At 46.4% G+C, this 18,550-nt stretch overlaps 1 protein-coding gene across 2 annotated transcripts in view; it reads right to left on the reverse strand.

Moving 5' to 3' along the window:
- The window catches only part of HDAC10 (histone deacetylase 10), a 502,554-nt gene that overhangs the window by 364,454 nt on the left and 119,550 nt on the right, over positions 1-18,550 (reverse strand). For both annotated transcript variants that reach the window (XM_086967401.1, XM_086967398.1), the window contains one exon: positions 9,872-9,968. In XM_086967401.1, coding sequence (XP_086823527.1) covers positions 9,872-9,968 — 97 coding nt within the window. The remainder of the gene's footprint in view (positions 1-9,871; positions 9,969-18,550) is intronic.

Consider the following 18,550-nt stretch of genomic DNA (forward strand, 5'->3'; position numbering starts at 1 on the left):
AATGGCAATAGCTTAAACTGGATGTTAGCCTTTCAACCACAGGTATTTGATGCTATTTTTATAAAAGCGTCTTTAGAGTAATAAAGTACTTTTCTTTCTGCTAAAAGAAGCGCCTCTCTGGACAAGCATGCTGATGCATGGATGGGTGTCTGCTGAGGTCTGGGCACACTGCACCCTCCACACTAACCTCCCGCAGATGCGGAGGACTGCTCGCCGTCGCTCCCCCTGACAGCCAAGCTTTGTCGGGCTTGAACCTGGCCAAGTTTCCAGAGCAATGTAACCAGGGACAGTAGAGACAAACAAGCCCAGGAGGTGCTGTATGCCCCAAGCCCCACCCAAGCCGCCAAACGGGGGCTGACAGCACCCTCGATCATATATGTCACTCGGTGCAGCCCACCTGCGTCACGCGATGTGCGGCTATTTTGCAGAACAAATAATAATAAAGGCTCTTTTGGTGGCATTTATTTATGGTGTCTAACTTTAAATACACATCAGAAGAACTTTGAAGCTTCCTTGTCCTCAAGAATGCCCGAAGCGGAGAGGAGCGGGGTTTCTTTTGTTACGCAAGGGGCACTGGAAGAGGGCATTTTTTGAGTTAATGAATGAAGGAAGGCTCCCAGCCCTCCAGTCAGGAAGGGGAAGTGGGGCCCAGGGGAGGGGTATTGATTTACACATATCAATAGAACAGGTTTTACGAACAAGGTGAGAAGCTCCCCCTGCTTACACAAAGGGGCTTGTGGGAGGAGCTGGGGGGCCGTGGGTGCACGCTCAGCGGGGAGGGGTCTAGGGAACAAAGATGTGTGGGGGAGAGCAGATACCCAACAAACCGAAACTGCCCCTCCCACACCGCAACCCGACCACCCTCCCTGCACAGGTTTCGATCGCTTCGGGGAGCTCCCCTGCCCTGCCAGGGACAGCACCAGCCAAAACACGCGGGTTTTAAAGTGAGCTATAAGACACCGAAAAAAAAACAAGGCCCTGAGCAGGCTTCTTTCTATACGGGATTTATGTATGTAATCATAAAGCGGAGCGGGCAGACAATGAGCGTTTTCGGCGCCTGATCTCGGAGTTTCACCTGAATACATTCGTTGACGAACTCAGCATAGTAAACACGAGGAATGTCTCCTGTTTAATAATCTATGCTCATATCTCACCTAGTTAGATATGTGAATATTTTAATGGCCCCGTCGCTGCTGTGAAGAACCCTGCGAGCTGGCTATTTATCCAGCAGGATGGCAGAGGTCCCCCTCACCATAATTTCTACCATGGCGAGAAACAACACCTTGGTCCCCACAGGCAAACAAAGTTTCACGTGCACTGTAGTCTGGGCGGACATGCCTGCACACGCAAGCGCCAACATCACACTGATTGTGATTCCAGGACTGCCCCATGTTCTGCAAAGATTCCAAACTGACTGCCTGCTGTCCTGGGTGGGTGCCTGCAATAAAAGTCTTCCAGTTAGCTCTATGTGCTCTACACCAAGTACCCACTACAGGGCGCCTCGGCACTTAATCGTCACCAGGGGCACTCACTTTGAAGAGTCTGATAGTTCAAGACCTCTGCCATTATTCTTCAGCGGCAGGCTAGTACATCAACACTCACTAATCACAGAGCGAGAAACAAACAAGAAACAAAACAAATTAAAATTTAGTGAACTCCGTTTTGAGTGCGGCATCTTCAGCGAGACGTCTTTAAAGTTGGTTACACTGTTTGTGTGTTGGGACATGAAATCAATCAGATATTTCAAAAACTCAGCCGCTAATGCCAAATTCTGTATTACATGACAATTGCCGAAGTGCTGCTGAAGTGGAGATCTCAAAATACCCTGGATGCCTTTAATATCAGTCTCGGCGCCTATAATATCAATCTTGCATCGTTAAATAGACCGCGTCCCTCCCCTCTGAAGAGAATTCGCGGGTTTGTCGCCATATTGGTAACAGTTTGATCAATACTTACGCGTGAAGTGCGTTCAAAATGATACATTGCATTTTTTACTATAGGCAAAGTGCGCCTGCTTTTCATTCCATATTTCCATTTGCTGTTTCTGAATAGTTGCAAAGGAAAATAGTACCAGGCTCGGTCTCAGCAGCACTGTACTTGAAGGCGGAAATTGGGGAGAATTCATAGGAGACCCTCGCATCGGCCGCGCGGCCATAAAAACGAAAGTGAGCCACACGGGGAACAAGAAGTGGGCAAAGAGGTGTCACGAGGGAGACGGGGAGAGGAAGGAAGAAGAGGGAACGTGGAGGGAAAGTGAATGCAGCAGGGGGCGGAGCGGCTCCCTTTGAAGCACGGCCGCCGTGAAAGAAGTGTGTGTTAATTAGGGGGAGGAGAAGTGAGGCCGAGTGCGTTGGGGAAGCAACAGATGGCTTTAATTTGAAGCTCTCGGAGGCAGGCGGCTTGGATAAAAGCGCGGTCACGAGAACTCATGCACTCGTGGAAATCCGCTTTAGTTAAAGTTTTTGGGTTCACCGTAATAGGTCCCTCTACGAGACCTAAAAAATCAGAGGGAACATTGGAGACCACTCCAACTGTGAATAGAGGCCTGCCATTGCAGCCTGGGTGAACTGGTGCTAGCACCACTCACAACAGATATAAGTTTCCTTATGTTGGGGGTCACTGCACTTAAAACCTATAAGTCACCCCTAAGGCAGGTCTTTCAATCAAGAAGGCAGGGTGCTAGGTTATAAGTGTGAGGGTGCCCTGCATGAGCAGGACACCCCCTACTAACCCCAGAGTCAATTCTCCAGGCGTTGTAATAAGTGCAATCAGCTATTTAATACATATAGTGGACATCCAATCAATTTTGAGATGCCAACTATATATTGGCTGCACCAAAACCAACCATGTTTGGTATAAAACATGTTGGAATCCTATCCCAACACAGATTCCAGTGTTGGGTGTAGGACACCATGTACTGGGGGGCTCCTCCCAGTACCAGCCTTCCAGAGTCTAACAGCAAGCTAGTGCTGCTGCCCACCAGACACAATTCTGCCCTCCTGCTGAGGTGAGCTTATGCAGGAGAAGGTAGAACAAAAGGTTTCCTGTCATAGGGAGGTGTGACTACCTCTCAGACAGGACGTAGTGTATTGGGCTGTGCGCTGGGGGCGCTTGCCAGGGCCTCCAGACTGCTTGGAAGGGCACATTTGGTGCCCTCCTAGCACACTCCAGTTGAAACCAGTTCAGGGAGCTGTTCGCTCCCGCTCTGGCGCAACACTGGACAAGGGACATGGGAATATCCTTACCTCTGTCCAGCCCCGCCTCTGGGAGGGATCCATGAATCGTACCAAACCCTTTCCCTTTGAGAGATAAGGGCTTACCTGTGGTTGGCGCTTCAGATCAGTCGTGGGAAAAGACTCAGATTCGAAGCCACTTCAACAGTCTGGGCACCTTGGACTTAGTTGGACTTCGTCTGGACCAGAGACTGCATCAAGGAAGACCTGTGCTGCTCCTGGTCTCATTGTCCTGCCAGTCTTCTGCGTCATCTGTGCCTGTGCTTCACCCAGGTTCTTTTCCAGGCCTGTAGACAAAGAAACTTGAAGTAAGTTCCCTAGGAGTAAAGAAGTCACTCCCCTGCATTTGCAGGCACAGCAACAAAGCTGACCGGTCTGCTGCACCCGAGAACCCACAGACTCCAAAAGGCTCAGCAACACAGGTGATGGTTCTGCAACTCCCTCGAGGCCTGCACTGTCTTCTCAGCATGTTTGAGTCCAGTATCCCTTTTCAGAACCACTGGAACAGAACCCCTGTGCACAGCATCGACTTGCAGTTGCTAAGGCTTGTCGACTCTGTCCTCCAGAGAACTTCGGGCTACAAGAAGCCCCAGCATCTCTTCCTGCTAAAATCTTCATCCTCACTGCATCCTCTGCACCATGGGTCTGCATTCTTGGTGAGCTGCTCGAGGTCCTCTTGAGACTGCGGTTCCTTTGGCCTGTTGGTCCTCTTGAGGGTCTTCTTTGGCTTCAGGGGCCTCACCTGCTTGCTCGGCCTGCTCGGACTCAAGCCCTTGTCGAGTCCCTCGGACCTTGCTGGTCCCAACACTGCACCTTTTTTGTTCTTCATGTCTGTTGCTGTTGCCAAGGCTTGTTGGTGCACCCACCAGACACCGACCCCTGGTTCTTGACTTCAGACGTGGGGCAGCTCATGAACAGATTCTGCTCTTCCACATCGTCGCCTTGTCCTCACAGCTGCAAAAACAAGATCTCCATCAACCCTCCTGCATATTCAGTCATAGGTGCTCATTGGTCTTCTGTGTCTCCTGGTCACTCCCAAGTGGCATAGACTCGGTTCACTCTGCTTCCAGGTGCTCCTCTTCAAGAATCCATCCTTGGATTCCACTGGACTCCTTCACCTTCTTCACCAGCGGCATCTTCACTGAAGTCAGTCATTGTGGTCTACGGCGGTTTCCGACGTCACTTTGTACTTATGCCCCAGCCTTTCTGGTGTAGATATCCTGGTTCCTGGGATAGCCACAGGTGGGGTGACTCTCCAACCTTCCATTGTGTTTCTTCAGGGTCCACTGGGAAGGGTTCTTCGAAACTGCATCAGCGACTTTACCATAGACTTGCATTGAGTACGCAGCTGTGTTTACACTCCACACAGCCTCCGTGGGGTTCCTAGGTACTTACCTCGGGTGGTTCCTTGGGTCCCCAGCTCTTTTGAGCCTTCTGGTCACATCTCTACTTCAGTCACAGTTTGCATTCCACTTCTTTAGTATATGGTTTGGTCTACCCCTGGAGATCACTGTGTACTGGTGCTTATTTACCTGGTTCCATTTGAAATATTGTGTGTATTGTGTTGATATCACCAGGTAGGAAATATACCAATATGTTAGTGAGCGCGTATAGTAAAGATACTTATTTTTATACCTACAATGTGTGCTTCTTTTTCGTTTAGCCTACACTATATGATTAGGTCTGATAAAACAAGCTGCTTAACACTCCTTCTGGACTAAGCCTGAAGGCTGCTCTCCACAGCTACCACTTGGAGAGCTTTCTATGGTCGTCTAAGACCACTAAAATCACCATAAGAGTTTAGTGCAAGGTGCTTCACTTGAATATGTGTGCACCATATTCTAAGCCAGCCTCCCACAGTGATATCTGTTGGACGCAAACCAAGCACACAAAGGTGGGACAGATGGACAGTATTGACTAACCAGAGAAAAGGAGTTTAGAAAGGAAGGTCAACTAACCAACCAGAAAGAAGCGTTGGTCGTGTTGAATGTCCATATCCTGAATACAGCATGACTCGAAGAGACAGCGCAAGCAATGCCTAGCGAGACCTAAAAAGAGCCTGGTGTCACCTGTATTCTGGTACCTGGCACACAAGACTGCGGGGTACTTCCGGACTACTGTCCTAGAAGGCTAGGTGTATCCAGGGTCTTGGACCATCACATTAGCAACAGGTTCTACCTGTATGATGCTTCCCAGATGTACACAGTATTCCAAGCTTTGCAAGGATTACATATTTAGAAATGTCAACCTCACATGAATGGACGTCGCCCACACCAAGGATGCCATGTAAACACGAGCAGGAGTCCCAGTTACTTAGAAGGCAGGTTTACAATAAACGGACATGGAAAAGAAGAACAAAAGAAGAATCCCTGAACTGGTTCAAATAACCTGCTGGCACTCTATGGAGGGAAAAGCAAGACAGAATTTTATTGATTACAGAGCTGGTGCACAGACTCACAGAAAACCTCCAGTGAGAATCTACAACCAGGGGCGGCTCCTCCACGTAGGTGGAGGAGCGTCGCCCCACTGCTTTCTCGCAGTGCAAGAAGCAGAAACATAAAAAGGTATTATGAATACCATTTTATGTTTCTGCTTCTCGCACTGCGATAAAAGCGGAAGGGTTTGGTTGGTTTGGGCGGTCCTGTTCCAGGCGGGAGAGGAGTGGCTTGCCCACTGTTGTTGGTGCTGACTGTTTAGTCGGCCCCAGGGCCGACCAAACCAGTCATAGGCACTATCCCGTTTTCTCCATGTAGGCTGCGTGCAGCCTGCAGGGAGAAAATGGCAGCCCCATAGACGCCTGTGCGGACGGCATTCCAGTCAATCACAACGTTGCCATTGCAGCATAGTGATTGTCTTAGGGGAGGAGAGTGAGACTGCCTTCTTCCTGTGAGGAGCAAAGAGAGGAGACGCGACACGGGACCGGAGGCGAAGGTACTTTCTTTTTTTAATCAACCCCCCTCCCTGAACTGCATGACCCCCTCCCTGCATGACCCCCTCCCCACGTGACACCCTTCCTCCCCACGTGACACCCTTCCTCCCCACGTGACCCCCCCCTTCCTCCCCGCGTGACCCCCCTCAACGTGTGACCCCCCTTCCCAAGTCATGCTGGCCGCGACTGTACAACCATCAATAAATAATGAAAGAGTGAAGCGTGCGAGACAGAAGTGAGCACAGTGGGAGTTCGCAAATATAGATGAGGAAAATCTAAGCACAGGGTGACAGCGTAGGATGGAGTTGCAAAAGCACAGAAAGAAGCAAGTGAGGTGCAGAAAGAAGCAAGTGATGTGCAGAAAGACGAAGAAAGAGGCACGAGAAGTGCAGAAAAAGAAGAGGCAGCACAGAGCGAAGAAGAAAGGCGCAGAAAGAAGAAATAGGTGCAGAAAGAGGAAAGTGAGGCGCAGAAAGAGAAAACAAGAAATAAGCAAGAAGTACAGAAAGAGGCAAGAGGGACAGAAAGGAGCAAGAGCGGCGCAGAAAGTCAGCTGTTGATGAGAAAAAGGACTAATGAACTAGTGAAAGGTGAGACAACGTAAAATGAGGTTTGACTGACAGGGCGAGGGAGGGAGCGGGGGAGCATAGTCAAAGAATGAACTAGCACGATGTGAAAGTCCACAGGAGAGAGAGCAAGCGAGACTGGCAGATACGGGCACGTCAGGCAAAAAAACGAACCAGCAAAAGGTGAAACACTATACGAAAATGGAGAAAGACAGACCAAGAGGCAAACGATGAACCTTATCCAAACTAAATTCACTCCCTTGCCTATTGCACCAAATGCGAAAAAGTGGTTCTTCACTTTACAATAACATATTTTAAAAGATCTCGGAGTAATCGACAAAAAATGCACAGCATTGTGAGTAAGAACTGAAACAGCAAGTACACTGCAAAATAAATGAATAGGCGAATCAATCCATCCAGGCACGTCTGATCCTCGATATCCCCAGTCGCAGCCACATCACCCCCACCTGAGAGACCTGCACTGGCTCCCCGTCAACAAGATGGTCACCTTCAAGCTCCTCCTCCACGCACACAAATCTAACACCAGCCCAGCATACCTCAAAAGACGACCCAGCTTCCACACCCCCACCCGCCAGCTCCACTCCGCAGGCCTCGCCATCGCCACAGTCCCTCTCATCCAAAGAACGACCGTCAGATCCTTCTCCCACCTCGCCGCCAAGACCTGGAACACCATCCCCACAAAACTACGACAGACCCTTCAGAAGACTCCTCAAGACCTGGCTCTTTGATCAGTAGCAGCCCCCCTCCCCCCTCCCCAGAGCCTTGATACCCTAACGGATATGTAGTGCGCTTTATAAGTGTCTTGATTGATTGAGTGAAGACTGTAAACAGAGTTTACGATGTTCCATGCCACATTTGGGTTTTGCTGAGTTTGCTTTTATGAAACCTCCAAAAAAGACAGTCCACCACAAACTGAGGCAGAAAATGGAGAAGAAAAAGCTGCCATGAGATATAAACTCCCACACAATAGTGGCTGGTGAAGCACATGCACAACTAGGCTCACATCACTACATTCCAGCAAGTACCTGGGTTTGAAGCTGTGAATGGGCCGACATAAATCAGCTGAGAGGCGAACACCCTCCACATTGGCTACAGAAAAGCAAACTAGGTACAATCAAGACGCACTCTGCATGATATAAGAGCGCAGGAATGAAGCTGCTCGGTGCTTCGGACAAAGGGGTCAGGGACAGAGTGTTATTAATAACCGAGATGCTCTAAAGCTCCCCCAGCCTTCAGATCTGAGGCAGGGTTCTGCTGGAACTACTGACTCCCCGACCCCCCCCCCCCACCCCACCCCATCCCCCGTAGCTTTTAGTGACCTGGGCTATGAATGAAGAGCCCCACAAACTCAAAACAAGCGCTATAGAGCCAAGCCATCTAGACTGGGCAGGCTGATGCCATAATTCGATTTAAAAAGCTTACAGCAAGCTTAGGATAAAAACATTTTTTTTTAAAAGAGAAAACATGTCACCATCCAAACATTACAGATATATAAGCGTGACATTACAAAGCAACAGCGGCACTTGCTCTTTAGCTCCAAACATCTTAAGTTAAAGCATGGGTGCCGCGACTGCCCATAAAGTAAAGAAATAGAAAAGCTTTTTTTCAATTACTTTACTTTTGAAGCAATTGTGGCCCCCGCTTAAGATGTGTACAGCTAAAACTTGTGAGCCGCAATTGTAACAAAAGTTAAATAAATAGAAAAAAATGGCGGGCGCACACTTTTTTCCTGTTTATTTACTTTTGTTACAATGGCAGCACTGCACGCTCTTTAACTGACGATGTTTAAAGCTAAAGCGTGAGTGCCGCCATTGTAAACAAAATACATAAACAAAAATAAAAGGCGTTTTTTGCTAAAAATAACAGAATAAAAGCACGACCGCCATTATTACGCTTCAATTAATAATAAAAAATAAAAAGCATCACAGCCTCAAGCACTATTTTCTGTTGCAGGCAGGAGAAAAACATTTAAGAAAATAGTATTTTGAGGCTGTAATGAAACATACCGAGTAACAACAAATGTAACAGGGGGTGTCCTAATGGGAGGTTACAAGAATTAACAAGGAATCGCCACGATTCCTTGCAGTGTGGATAAAGAGCGGATAAGTGCCAATACTCTCGCCTTGCTCGATGCGCATGCGCATCGACAGGCGAGACCTAAAAAGTTGGTACTAAGGAGGGACTACTAAGCCTATTGACCAATGACAAGTCACTATTTACAAAGCACAGTGATAGGAGCCAATTAAAAAGATGTGTGGGAAAGTGAGCGGAGCTTCATGCCCATATCCTGAATACTGTACTAAAGTGTAGGGTACCCCCAATACCATAAATCGCATTGTGGTTTCAAACTGGATATGTCTGTCATTCGTATCAGTAAAGTGCAATTAAGGCCACAAAATATGTTGTTTGAATTCTACTTTTCGTTACCCGTCAATTTTGCATCAAACCTTCTACACCATGATTATACAAGAGTATGCAAGCCTTGCGAGTATAAACAAGGGGATGAATCCTGTCTGGTTTTGATCATTTTACTTCACAAAAACATCGGCAGTCTTAAATCTTATGCAATGCACTTAAACAGAATACACAGAAATAAATAATAACATACAATTAACATCAAAGTTAGTTTAGAAACAACATACACAGTACAATGTGATAGCGATACATTAATTAAACATATATAGTCACAAATGCATTCCCATATCCTGAATATAGCCTGTCTAGAAGAGAGGGCAAGCGCTGCCTGTGCGCGACCTAAAAAACTATCCAAATGCAATACAACAATGTCAGCTTGGCATACTCTTTTTGGTGAGAGTCAGAAAATTGAGAAACAGAGCACATACAGCTATTTAGGTCATTACAAGAGGACTGATTAAGAGTCCTGTTTAGATATAAGATCTGAGCGTTATAATTACTTAATAAAACAATACCTTCTGAAAAATCAATGCGGAGTGCAAATCCTAACGGTCATATATTCAAATCCCACATCACCAACACAACTTTTAATCTCTCCAAGATGGATAAAAAGAATACCTCTGAGTTGGTTAACTTTAACCATTTTAATTAAAACACTTTGAAAGTCCTACATAAGCAACCTGTAATTTTTATCATTATTAGTATACCTTGTGGAAGAATACGGCATTATATTTTTTGGAGGCATTTTGTAACTCCTCTGTGCTCATTGTTTCGGTGCTCTTTATAACTTCTAGGTATTCTTGGCTGAATAAACAAGAAAACACATTAAAACGTATTAATCACAACCATATTTATATATTTTTTTTAAAGTAAATCACGAAGTGAATTTGAAAGCTTTCGAAACCTCCATGGATGTACTAATGGCTCATTGTAAAGTTTCCTACATATGCAGTTAGTGCCACCAGGACCATCCTAAAAACAAAACTATCAACCATGCATAATAAATGAGGTACCATCATAAAAGCCGTTTGGATTTCTTAAGAGGTAAGAAACATTTAAATGTCACAACAATATGATGCAACACAACACAGTTGAAATGTATTGTTCAAATTATATCAATTTAGAACGGGGAGTATAGAGAAGAGATGAGTAACTCACCGTACAGTATGTACAGCAAATTAAGTGTTCCACAGTGGACGGTACACAACTTGAAAAATCTAGAGGTTTGATTGGTGCAAAAGTATAATTCAGGGCAAACATTAGTGGCAAATATTGGGAATTATCTCGTCCATGTAGGATGTTCTTGGGAGTTTCATTTCATCTATTGGTCCAAAGCGCTGACACTTTTCAACCGAGTTGCTATATCTCTCTGCACCTGCCTCCTATGATCCATGAACAAGAGTCTGTGGATTGCTGCCTGTTGCCTAGTAAATGTAAATGTAAATGTATACGTATTTATATAGCGCAAATCTCCCACATCGCAGGCATCTATGCGCTTGCTTAGGGAACCCGTCCTGGTATTCCCCTGTGTGATACCCCGGCAGGGTATCCACAAGGTGAAAACCAGGCATCCCGCCGCGAGGGGCCGTTGTGGAGATTAAGCAAGCTATTGCCCAGAGTCGCAGAGTGTGAACCCGTGAATCGAGTAGGCACCGGAGTGAGAATTATCGAGTCCGTGGAATTATTGAGCCCAACCCCCGTCAGGGCGGGGAATTGAACCCTGGTCCAGGGCCGATCTCAGCTTCCGGGTCTGCCGCCTCTAACCCCTGAGCCACACTTCTCCACAGTGTACATATCATACTACCTATGTGTCTAAATTTGTCTATCAGTGTAGTGTCCCCATGTCATTGCAATATTCTCAGGGTTCAGCTCCTAATTTCTAGTTAGCAGTGTCGGCGCCTCCATACAAAGGCTCTGGCAGCAGTGCTCCTGGCAACGTATCCTCATCCCAGTCTATCTATCTCGGGCCATCTATCCCGGGGTTATTGTTTTTATTTTTTATAAATCTTTTTATTAAACAATCGACATAAGGGTACAGCGTCACAATGATTAGCAGGCAGGGTACAACAGGTCACAAAGGAAAAGGCATACGATTGCAGTAAAATAATTCAATGGAAATCACGGGGAGGGTGAATCGTCGCTGTCTAGTTCTTGAGAGGCGGTACAAATATCTCCTCAATAAGCATTCCAATGGGCCCATACCTTAGACCATTTCCGGGGGCAGCCCCGGGCCACATATACGTTTTTTCACGTAACATACTCCAATCTAGGTCTTTTTTCCAGTCAGCAACCGTGGGTGTATGAGTGGCCCCCCAGAGTTGTGCTGTGTTCATCTTGGCAAGTATGCAAGCGAGAGGGACCCATTGTTCGGCGTATGTATTGAGATCGGTTGGATCCCAGACATTAAGGAGGCACCTAGATGCTACTGGCTTGATTTCGACCCCCAATATTTCGCTCATGACCACATGGATTGCACGTCAGTATTCTTGGATTGTGTCACAGGGCCAGAGAATATGCATGAAAATACCTGTCTGAGTGGATCCCCGTCTACATGAGTCGTCCGTCAGCCCACCAATGTGTACTAATTGGGGTCCAGTCATGTATACCCTGTAAAGGATTTTTAGTTGCATTATGCGGAGCCGCGCCGGGATAGCAACAGTCCTAGGGGAGGAGACTGCTGTCTGCCAGTCTTCATCATCTAGCTCGAACCCATCCCTAGTCCATTTCTCACGCAGTGCCAGTAGGGGGGTCATCTATATTGTTTATCAGCTTATGATAGGTAAGGGAGATAGCCTTCTCGGGTAGGTGTCCATCTAACAGTCTGTCCTCTAAAGGGGAGCTTTCTGGAGGGGTAGCGTCGCGGCACAGTGTTGTGGTTAGCGCATGCCGGGCTTGGAGATAGCGAAAGCGCTCCGAGTTCGCGAGGGAGTATTGACTAAGCAGAATGGCAAAGGGTTTCACGCCCTCAGCACTCCAAAGGTCTTTGATGTGGGAAATACAGATTAGGTCCCACTTGTGGAAGGCCTTGGATTGTTGCAAGTCTCCTAGCTTTTGAGTGTCCCACAATGAGGTGGCGAGCGTCAATTTATTACTCCAGCCAAGGGATTTAGTTGGAGCATGCCAAATTTGACTGTGTGTTGTGTTGGGCCGGTGAGTGGGTATCTATCTGGCTTAGAGTATAATGCACGGGTAAAAGACCCTTTCGGGAGGAGCCGTCGGTCCATATTGAAACCCGGATCGTCTGGGCGGCCGTAGGTGCAATGATTAATAGCCGTGAGGTGTGCCGCTCTTGATGTCAGGTACCCCAATACCGCCGTCGTATCAACTGAGCATAAGTTTTTTTCATGGCTATGCGCGGTCGTCCTGCCCACAGAAGGTCTTGCTGGAGCCTTTCTCTCTCTTTAAAATACGAGTTCGGGACAGGATCAGCTGAGTTTTGAAGGGCATAGAGGAAGCGAAGTAGGGACATCATTTTAAAAAGGGCCGCCTTACCCAAAAGTGAAAGTGGGAGTATCTTCCTATGCGTGATGTTACTTCTGAGCCGCTGCAGGGGGGGGGGGGGGCAAGGTTACGGTCATGCCTGACCAGCGGGTCTAGAGAGATGTATATTCCTGGGTATTTGAAGCCGTCCGAGACTGTAGGTATGGGGCAGTTCTGGGGTAGCAGAGGAGGACCCCCGTGCGGAACATATCAATCAATCAATCAGGGCATTTGTTAAGCACGTTACATACCCGTGAGGGTCTCAAGGTGCTGGGGGGGGGGGGGGGGGGTGCTGCAACTGATCGAAGAGCCAGGTCTTGAGAAGTTGTCTGAAGGCCAGGAAGTCTTGGGTCTGCCGTAGGTTGGTGGGGGAGGGTGTCCAGGTCTTGGCGGCGAGGTGGGAAAAGGATCTGCCGCCGGCGGTTGTTTTTTGGATGCGTCGCACTGTGGCGAGGGCGAGGTTGGCGGAGCAGAGCTTGCAGGTAGGGGCGTAGCAGCCGAGTCGTTTGTTGAGGTATGCTGGGCCGGCGTTGTGGAGGGCCTTGTGTGCGTGGATGAGGAGCTTGAAGGTTATACTCTTGTTGAAGGAGAGCCAATGTAGGTCTCTCAGGTGGGGTATGATGTGGCGGCGGCGGGGGATGTCGAGGATCAGTCGTGCCGAGGCGTTCTGGATGCGTTGCAACCGTTTCAGGAGTTTGTTCGACGTTCCTGCGTAGAGGGCATTACCGTAGTCCAGTCTACTGGAGACGAGGGCCTGTGTTACTGTTCTTGTTTTGGAGGAGATCCACTTGAAGATTCTGCGGAGCATTTGTAGGGTTTTGAAGCAGGATGAGGAGACTGTGTTGACCTGTTTGGTCATGGAGAGGGTGGAGTCGAGGATGACCCCCAGGTTGCATGCGTGGTTCGTGGGGGTTGGGGCTGTTCCCAGCGATGTCGGCCACCAGGAGTCGTCCCATGCTGAGGGGGTGGAGCAGAGGATGAGGACCTCCATCTTGTCAGAGTTCAGCTTCAGTCGGCTGTTCCTCATCCATTCGGCGACGGCCTTCATTCCTTCATGGAGGTTGGTTTTGGCAGTGTGAGGGTCTTTGGTGGGGGAGATGATCAGCTGGGTCCCGTCGGCGTAGGAGATGATGTTGAGGTTGTGATGGTGGGCGACATAGGCGAGGGGTGCCATGTATATGTTGAACAGTGTTGGGCTGAGGGAGGAGTCCTGGGGTACGCCGCAGATGATCTTGGTGGCGGTGGAGATGAAGGGGGGGGGGGGGGGAGACGGACGCTCTGTGTTCTGCCGGAGAGGAAGGATGTGGTCCAGTCCAGGGCCTTCTCTTGGATCCCGGCGTCGTGTAGGCATGTTCATAGTGTCTGGTGGCAGACCGTGTCGGAGGCAGTTGACAGGTCCAGGAGTTTGAGGGCTGCTGCTTCTCCGTTGTCTATCAGGGTCCTGATGTAGTCGGTGGCGGCGATGAGGGCAGTTTTGGTACTGTGGTTGCTGCGGAAGCCGGACTGGGATGGGTCCAGGATGTTGTTGTCCTTGAGGTAGCGGGTCAGTTGCTTGTTGACGATGTGCAAGTACTGCAAAGAGCTAAGGCCACTCATTTGTATGAAATGCCATAGTGGCATCTAAAGCGGCTAGGACTGCATCCTCCCGTATAGTAGAAGCCCTGCCCGGCGCCCGGGCATTCTGCGCAGATTCAGAGCTGTGTTCCTTCACGGCATAAAGCCTGATTGGTCGGGATGCACTAAATCCCTGATTACTTTAATCAGTCTGTGTCACACCCTTGCTCACTTGAACATCCAGTTAGTTCTGCCGGAGAGATCTGAAGATAATTCACATCCACTCTTGAACCTCTAATCCCACTACACTGATATAAAAACAGTGAATGAAGAAAAGAAGCCCAAGGGAGGGGGGGAAGTGGAGAAAATAACAAAAGAGAGAGAAACACTGCTTCTATTGAGAAGTCACTGGGAAGAGATGTCTGTTTGCTGTGTCATCTATCAGAAAAGACAACCAAACAAGAATATTATGAACTGTCTATAAATAAATGTTGTCAGTTTTCTCTCTGTTACACTAGATAACTCAAATGCTACACAATCTCCATTAATATACCTCTCTGTTCCTGGCCTTTAAATGGTCTGCCAGTTTATGACCCTTTCCGTGAGAAAATAAGATTTCTTTTCCTGCATTCAGTGAGAGAAAGAACAAGCATTAAACATATTAAATCATTAAGTGCGTTATTTCTTAGAGGATTCCTTTGTCTTTTACTTACTCTATTTTTTGGTCCTTGTATCACGAATTATTATCCTGAAAGGATTTAAGCTATTTTTTGCCCTTTGAAAAAGCATACAATTCAAACTCTTTTTTAACATAAATGAATGTTTGGTTTGGAAGTCTTTGTGCAAAACCTTTGAACCTCAATAACCATAAATAATGTCTCAAAGATTACTGATTCGGCAGAGAAAGTTTCACAAAACCCCCAAAAAATTAGTGAAGTTCACAAGTTCAAAGTCTTCGAAGATTCTTTCAGCTTCAAGCTTTTCTGATTTAAAATGTTTAAACGTACTTACTTGAGCTTTGTACATTAGGTACTGAGAAGTCTAATCACCTTCCTTTTGTTTTTGTTGCAGGTGGTGCAGTGTAGTTCCTATTTTCCCGATAGGCTCTGCGCATTGGAATAACAAACAGCACTGTAGACGTAGGACTGAGGTCATCTAGGTCTCTACTGACTATGTTAAACTTAATTTAGGTTTGCGCCAGCTAGCTCAGAGGTCACTGGAAACTTTCTTGAATGAAGAGGGATGGATAACCTTTCCTGGCTCATACAAGAAGGGATTCAGTTTCCGACAACCGCATAAACAGGACAACTTTGCTCCCTCAGAATAAGAGTATATCTCTAGAGTCGTGTGAAAACAATAGACAGATATTTCACTCAGTCATCAGTGCAAACTTAGTTTCACCAGAGTGCAGAGAAATAGAGAGACGGGCATTTTCAATAAAGAGGTGTTATTTATTGAGCAGTCTTCTTTCTCATACAAGAGAAGTGAATTGCCACAATTGCAATACTTAGAGTAAAGTAAAGTGCAAAAAGTAAAAGTAGTATTATGAAAGAATACTGTAAAAGCATGGATACGGTTTCTTAGCCATATGATACTTTAAAATGGATAAAATATATACATACACAAATACATTGACCAAAATACTCAACTGGTGCTTCTAACTAAGCCTACCCCGGTGTACCTGACCTAAGCCTAATACTCGGGAAGGGACAAGTAAGTAGCGATGTTAAGTTACGTTGGTTAAGATAGTTTTGCCAAGAATCTGCATCAAGAATTCTCCTAAGGGTTTAGTCAACTCCGTACCTTGGTATTAGAATGTGGGAGGTCTGGTATCTCTTTCCTCAGGACTAGATATCCCAACAACCCGCAAGGGTAGGCTGGAAACACCGGAGCTGAATTTTCTCGGCTGGAGAAAAAGACAGCGTCTCTCTCAGTGCATCAAACAGGAGGGGCGGCTTCCGTGGGCACTCGCATCAGCTGGGCTCTCGGGCAAGTAGATGTCCGCTCTGTTTCAAACCACCGTGTGTTTGCTTAAGGCAACTGTTGGTATTTTATACCTGAAAGGTCCTGGGTTTGACGTAAGGTTGGACATAAGACATCACCAAGAACTAACAGTTCTTGCAGGACTTCAGGAGTTCTTGTTCAAATCAAAACAAAAGCAGGGGGGGTTTCCCGGGCTGCTGAAGGCTTGGTTTGTTTAAAGAACGCGTTGTGCTTTCTAGGAGTCGATGGGAGTAGCCGTGCTGTGTTTCGGATTGCATGGGCTATTACTGAATATGAATCTGATTCTTATGCCGTTGTTAGGACATTATTGATTATAACCTCACAAGGGCATAAATCGGGAATATCGAATTAGGGTCCTAGATAAGAACACGACACCCACTCCACGAATTGATGTCCATCATTACTAAAACTAAGCAATATTAAACATTCAAAGGTGCATGTGTTTTTTTCCGACCCACCCCAAAATACATATTTCGCATTTGAAATGGTATACGGTAAATACACGGAAAATGAGTATTTGTACTGTACGCTTTTCAAGCAGTGTTATCATTCAGAGAAATGCATATATATATATATGAGCTGAACAAATTGCTAAATTACACATGAAATGGCTCTAAATACAGAAAAGAAGGTCGAGACCATTTCATCACATATTTATATAAATTTCTGTTATTTGTGCTAGAGGCGGAGGTAAAATATTGTCTCTAGTATCCTATAATAGAAGCTCTGTTCTCTAAGAATAGTTCTACTTTAAGCAGAGTACCATGTGCCAAAAAAAGGTCAATATTTTGAAAAATAAGAGCAAAAATGATTTCGCTTTCAGGGGAAAAGTTCCAAATATTTTCTGTAGCTCTGTTTATCAAAAACTGAAGGCCGAATTCAGAGTTCAGGGAACGCTGTGTGCTCATTGTTTTTCTTAAGAGTTATTCTCGTTGGATGGAGAGAACATTGTTTCAGACATGTTCGCAAAGAATAGGTCTACCACATCAGGTGAAAGTTCGACCAAGTATGAAAATGCTGCAACTGTGCAGTTTTCTGCGTGAGTGCTATCATCGATGGTGGGATCAGCAATGCTCACAGAAGGCTGTACCTGTTCGGTGCTGCTTTCCTCTCTTACCTAACCGCCACATACTCGTAGTGGTGAAGTCTCAACGAATGCAGTCATCAGAATCGGTAGCCGCTGGGGACAACACGATGCATGAGTCGTTACCGGACCTAGCAAGGTATCGATATCCAGTGGTACTGCTGATTGTAGTGTAAGACAGATGTCCAACACGCATTCTTCTCCGCATAGCAGACATCGAAGCACAGGTATGATGCAATCTTTCCAGATCGGTCTGAATGAAAGAAACCAAGTTGCACTTAGATCTCTTAGCCAGGCCAATCCGAGGACCTTAGTGATATGGTCTCGGTATCGTATTGCTAGGATAGTTTCTTCCATCGTTGCTAGAGTCTTGCCTGTGGATTGGCTTGCCATATCGGTGCAGAAGAAGCAAAAATAAAATTCCTGCTACGACTTCCAAAATTAAAGGTAGGCCGCCAAAGACAGAGTGGACAAAATTCGGGAAGATGCCCAGAACTGTTTCAAAGGGTGCTAACAGTCCCGAAAAAATTGTCTTAAATACATGTGCGATGCCACTGGTATCAGACATGTTTACGATGTGGCTCAAAACTTCTACAAAATGTACGGGGCAATTTGTTGATAAAAGGGTATGTATCTCTGCTGCTGTCCTTGCAACTTGCAGATCATATGTTTCTTTTGATGACGTTAGAGGCACAGTTGTTTATAAGAATAGACTTCATTCTGCTTAAAGAATCAATTCGAATAGAAGAGATATTCAACCGAGGCCAAGCTGTACAATAGAACGTAATTGAGACTGACCATGTTGCAACATTAGTAAGTCCTACTCTATTATATCAAAGGCAGATGATGCAATACTGTCCAGTGAATATATTCTGGAAGACAGAGTCATTAACCCATTGTCAACAGCAGAAAGTGATTTTTCCAAATTAATACGATCAATTTCTCGTATTTTTTCAGCAGTTTCAATTTCTATTACTTTCCATGCTTCGTTGTATGAAGCATATATATACCGGCCGCTATGAAACGTTTTTGACGCTGTTTGCGTGATCCCATTATGAAATCACGCAAGTCAGCACCATCCCTAAGTAAAGTCAAGTGTTGCTTAATTTCAGCTAGTTTAGATTTCTGTAGCCACTCAAGGCATAGTTTCCCTCCACTGTATGTTGTAACTATCCCTGGATGTTGTCTCTAGGAATATCTAGGGTCTGGTCTGGTCATTTTGAACCCCTGTGTTTTATTCAGGAATCTATCTTGACAGTTATTT

This window comes from Lissotriton vulgaris, chromosome 1_1 (genome assembly GCF_964263255.1).
Source record: "Lissotriton vulgaris chromosome 1_1, aLisVul1.2, whole genome shotgun sequence".
NCBI lineage: Eukaryota > Metazoa > Chordata > Amphibia > Caudata > Salamandridae > Lissotriton > Lissotriton vulgaris.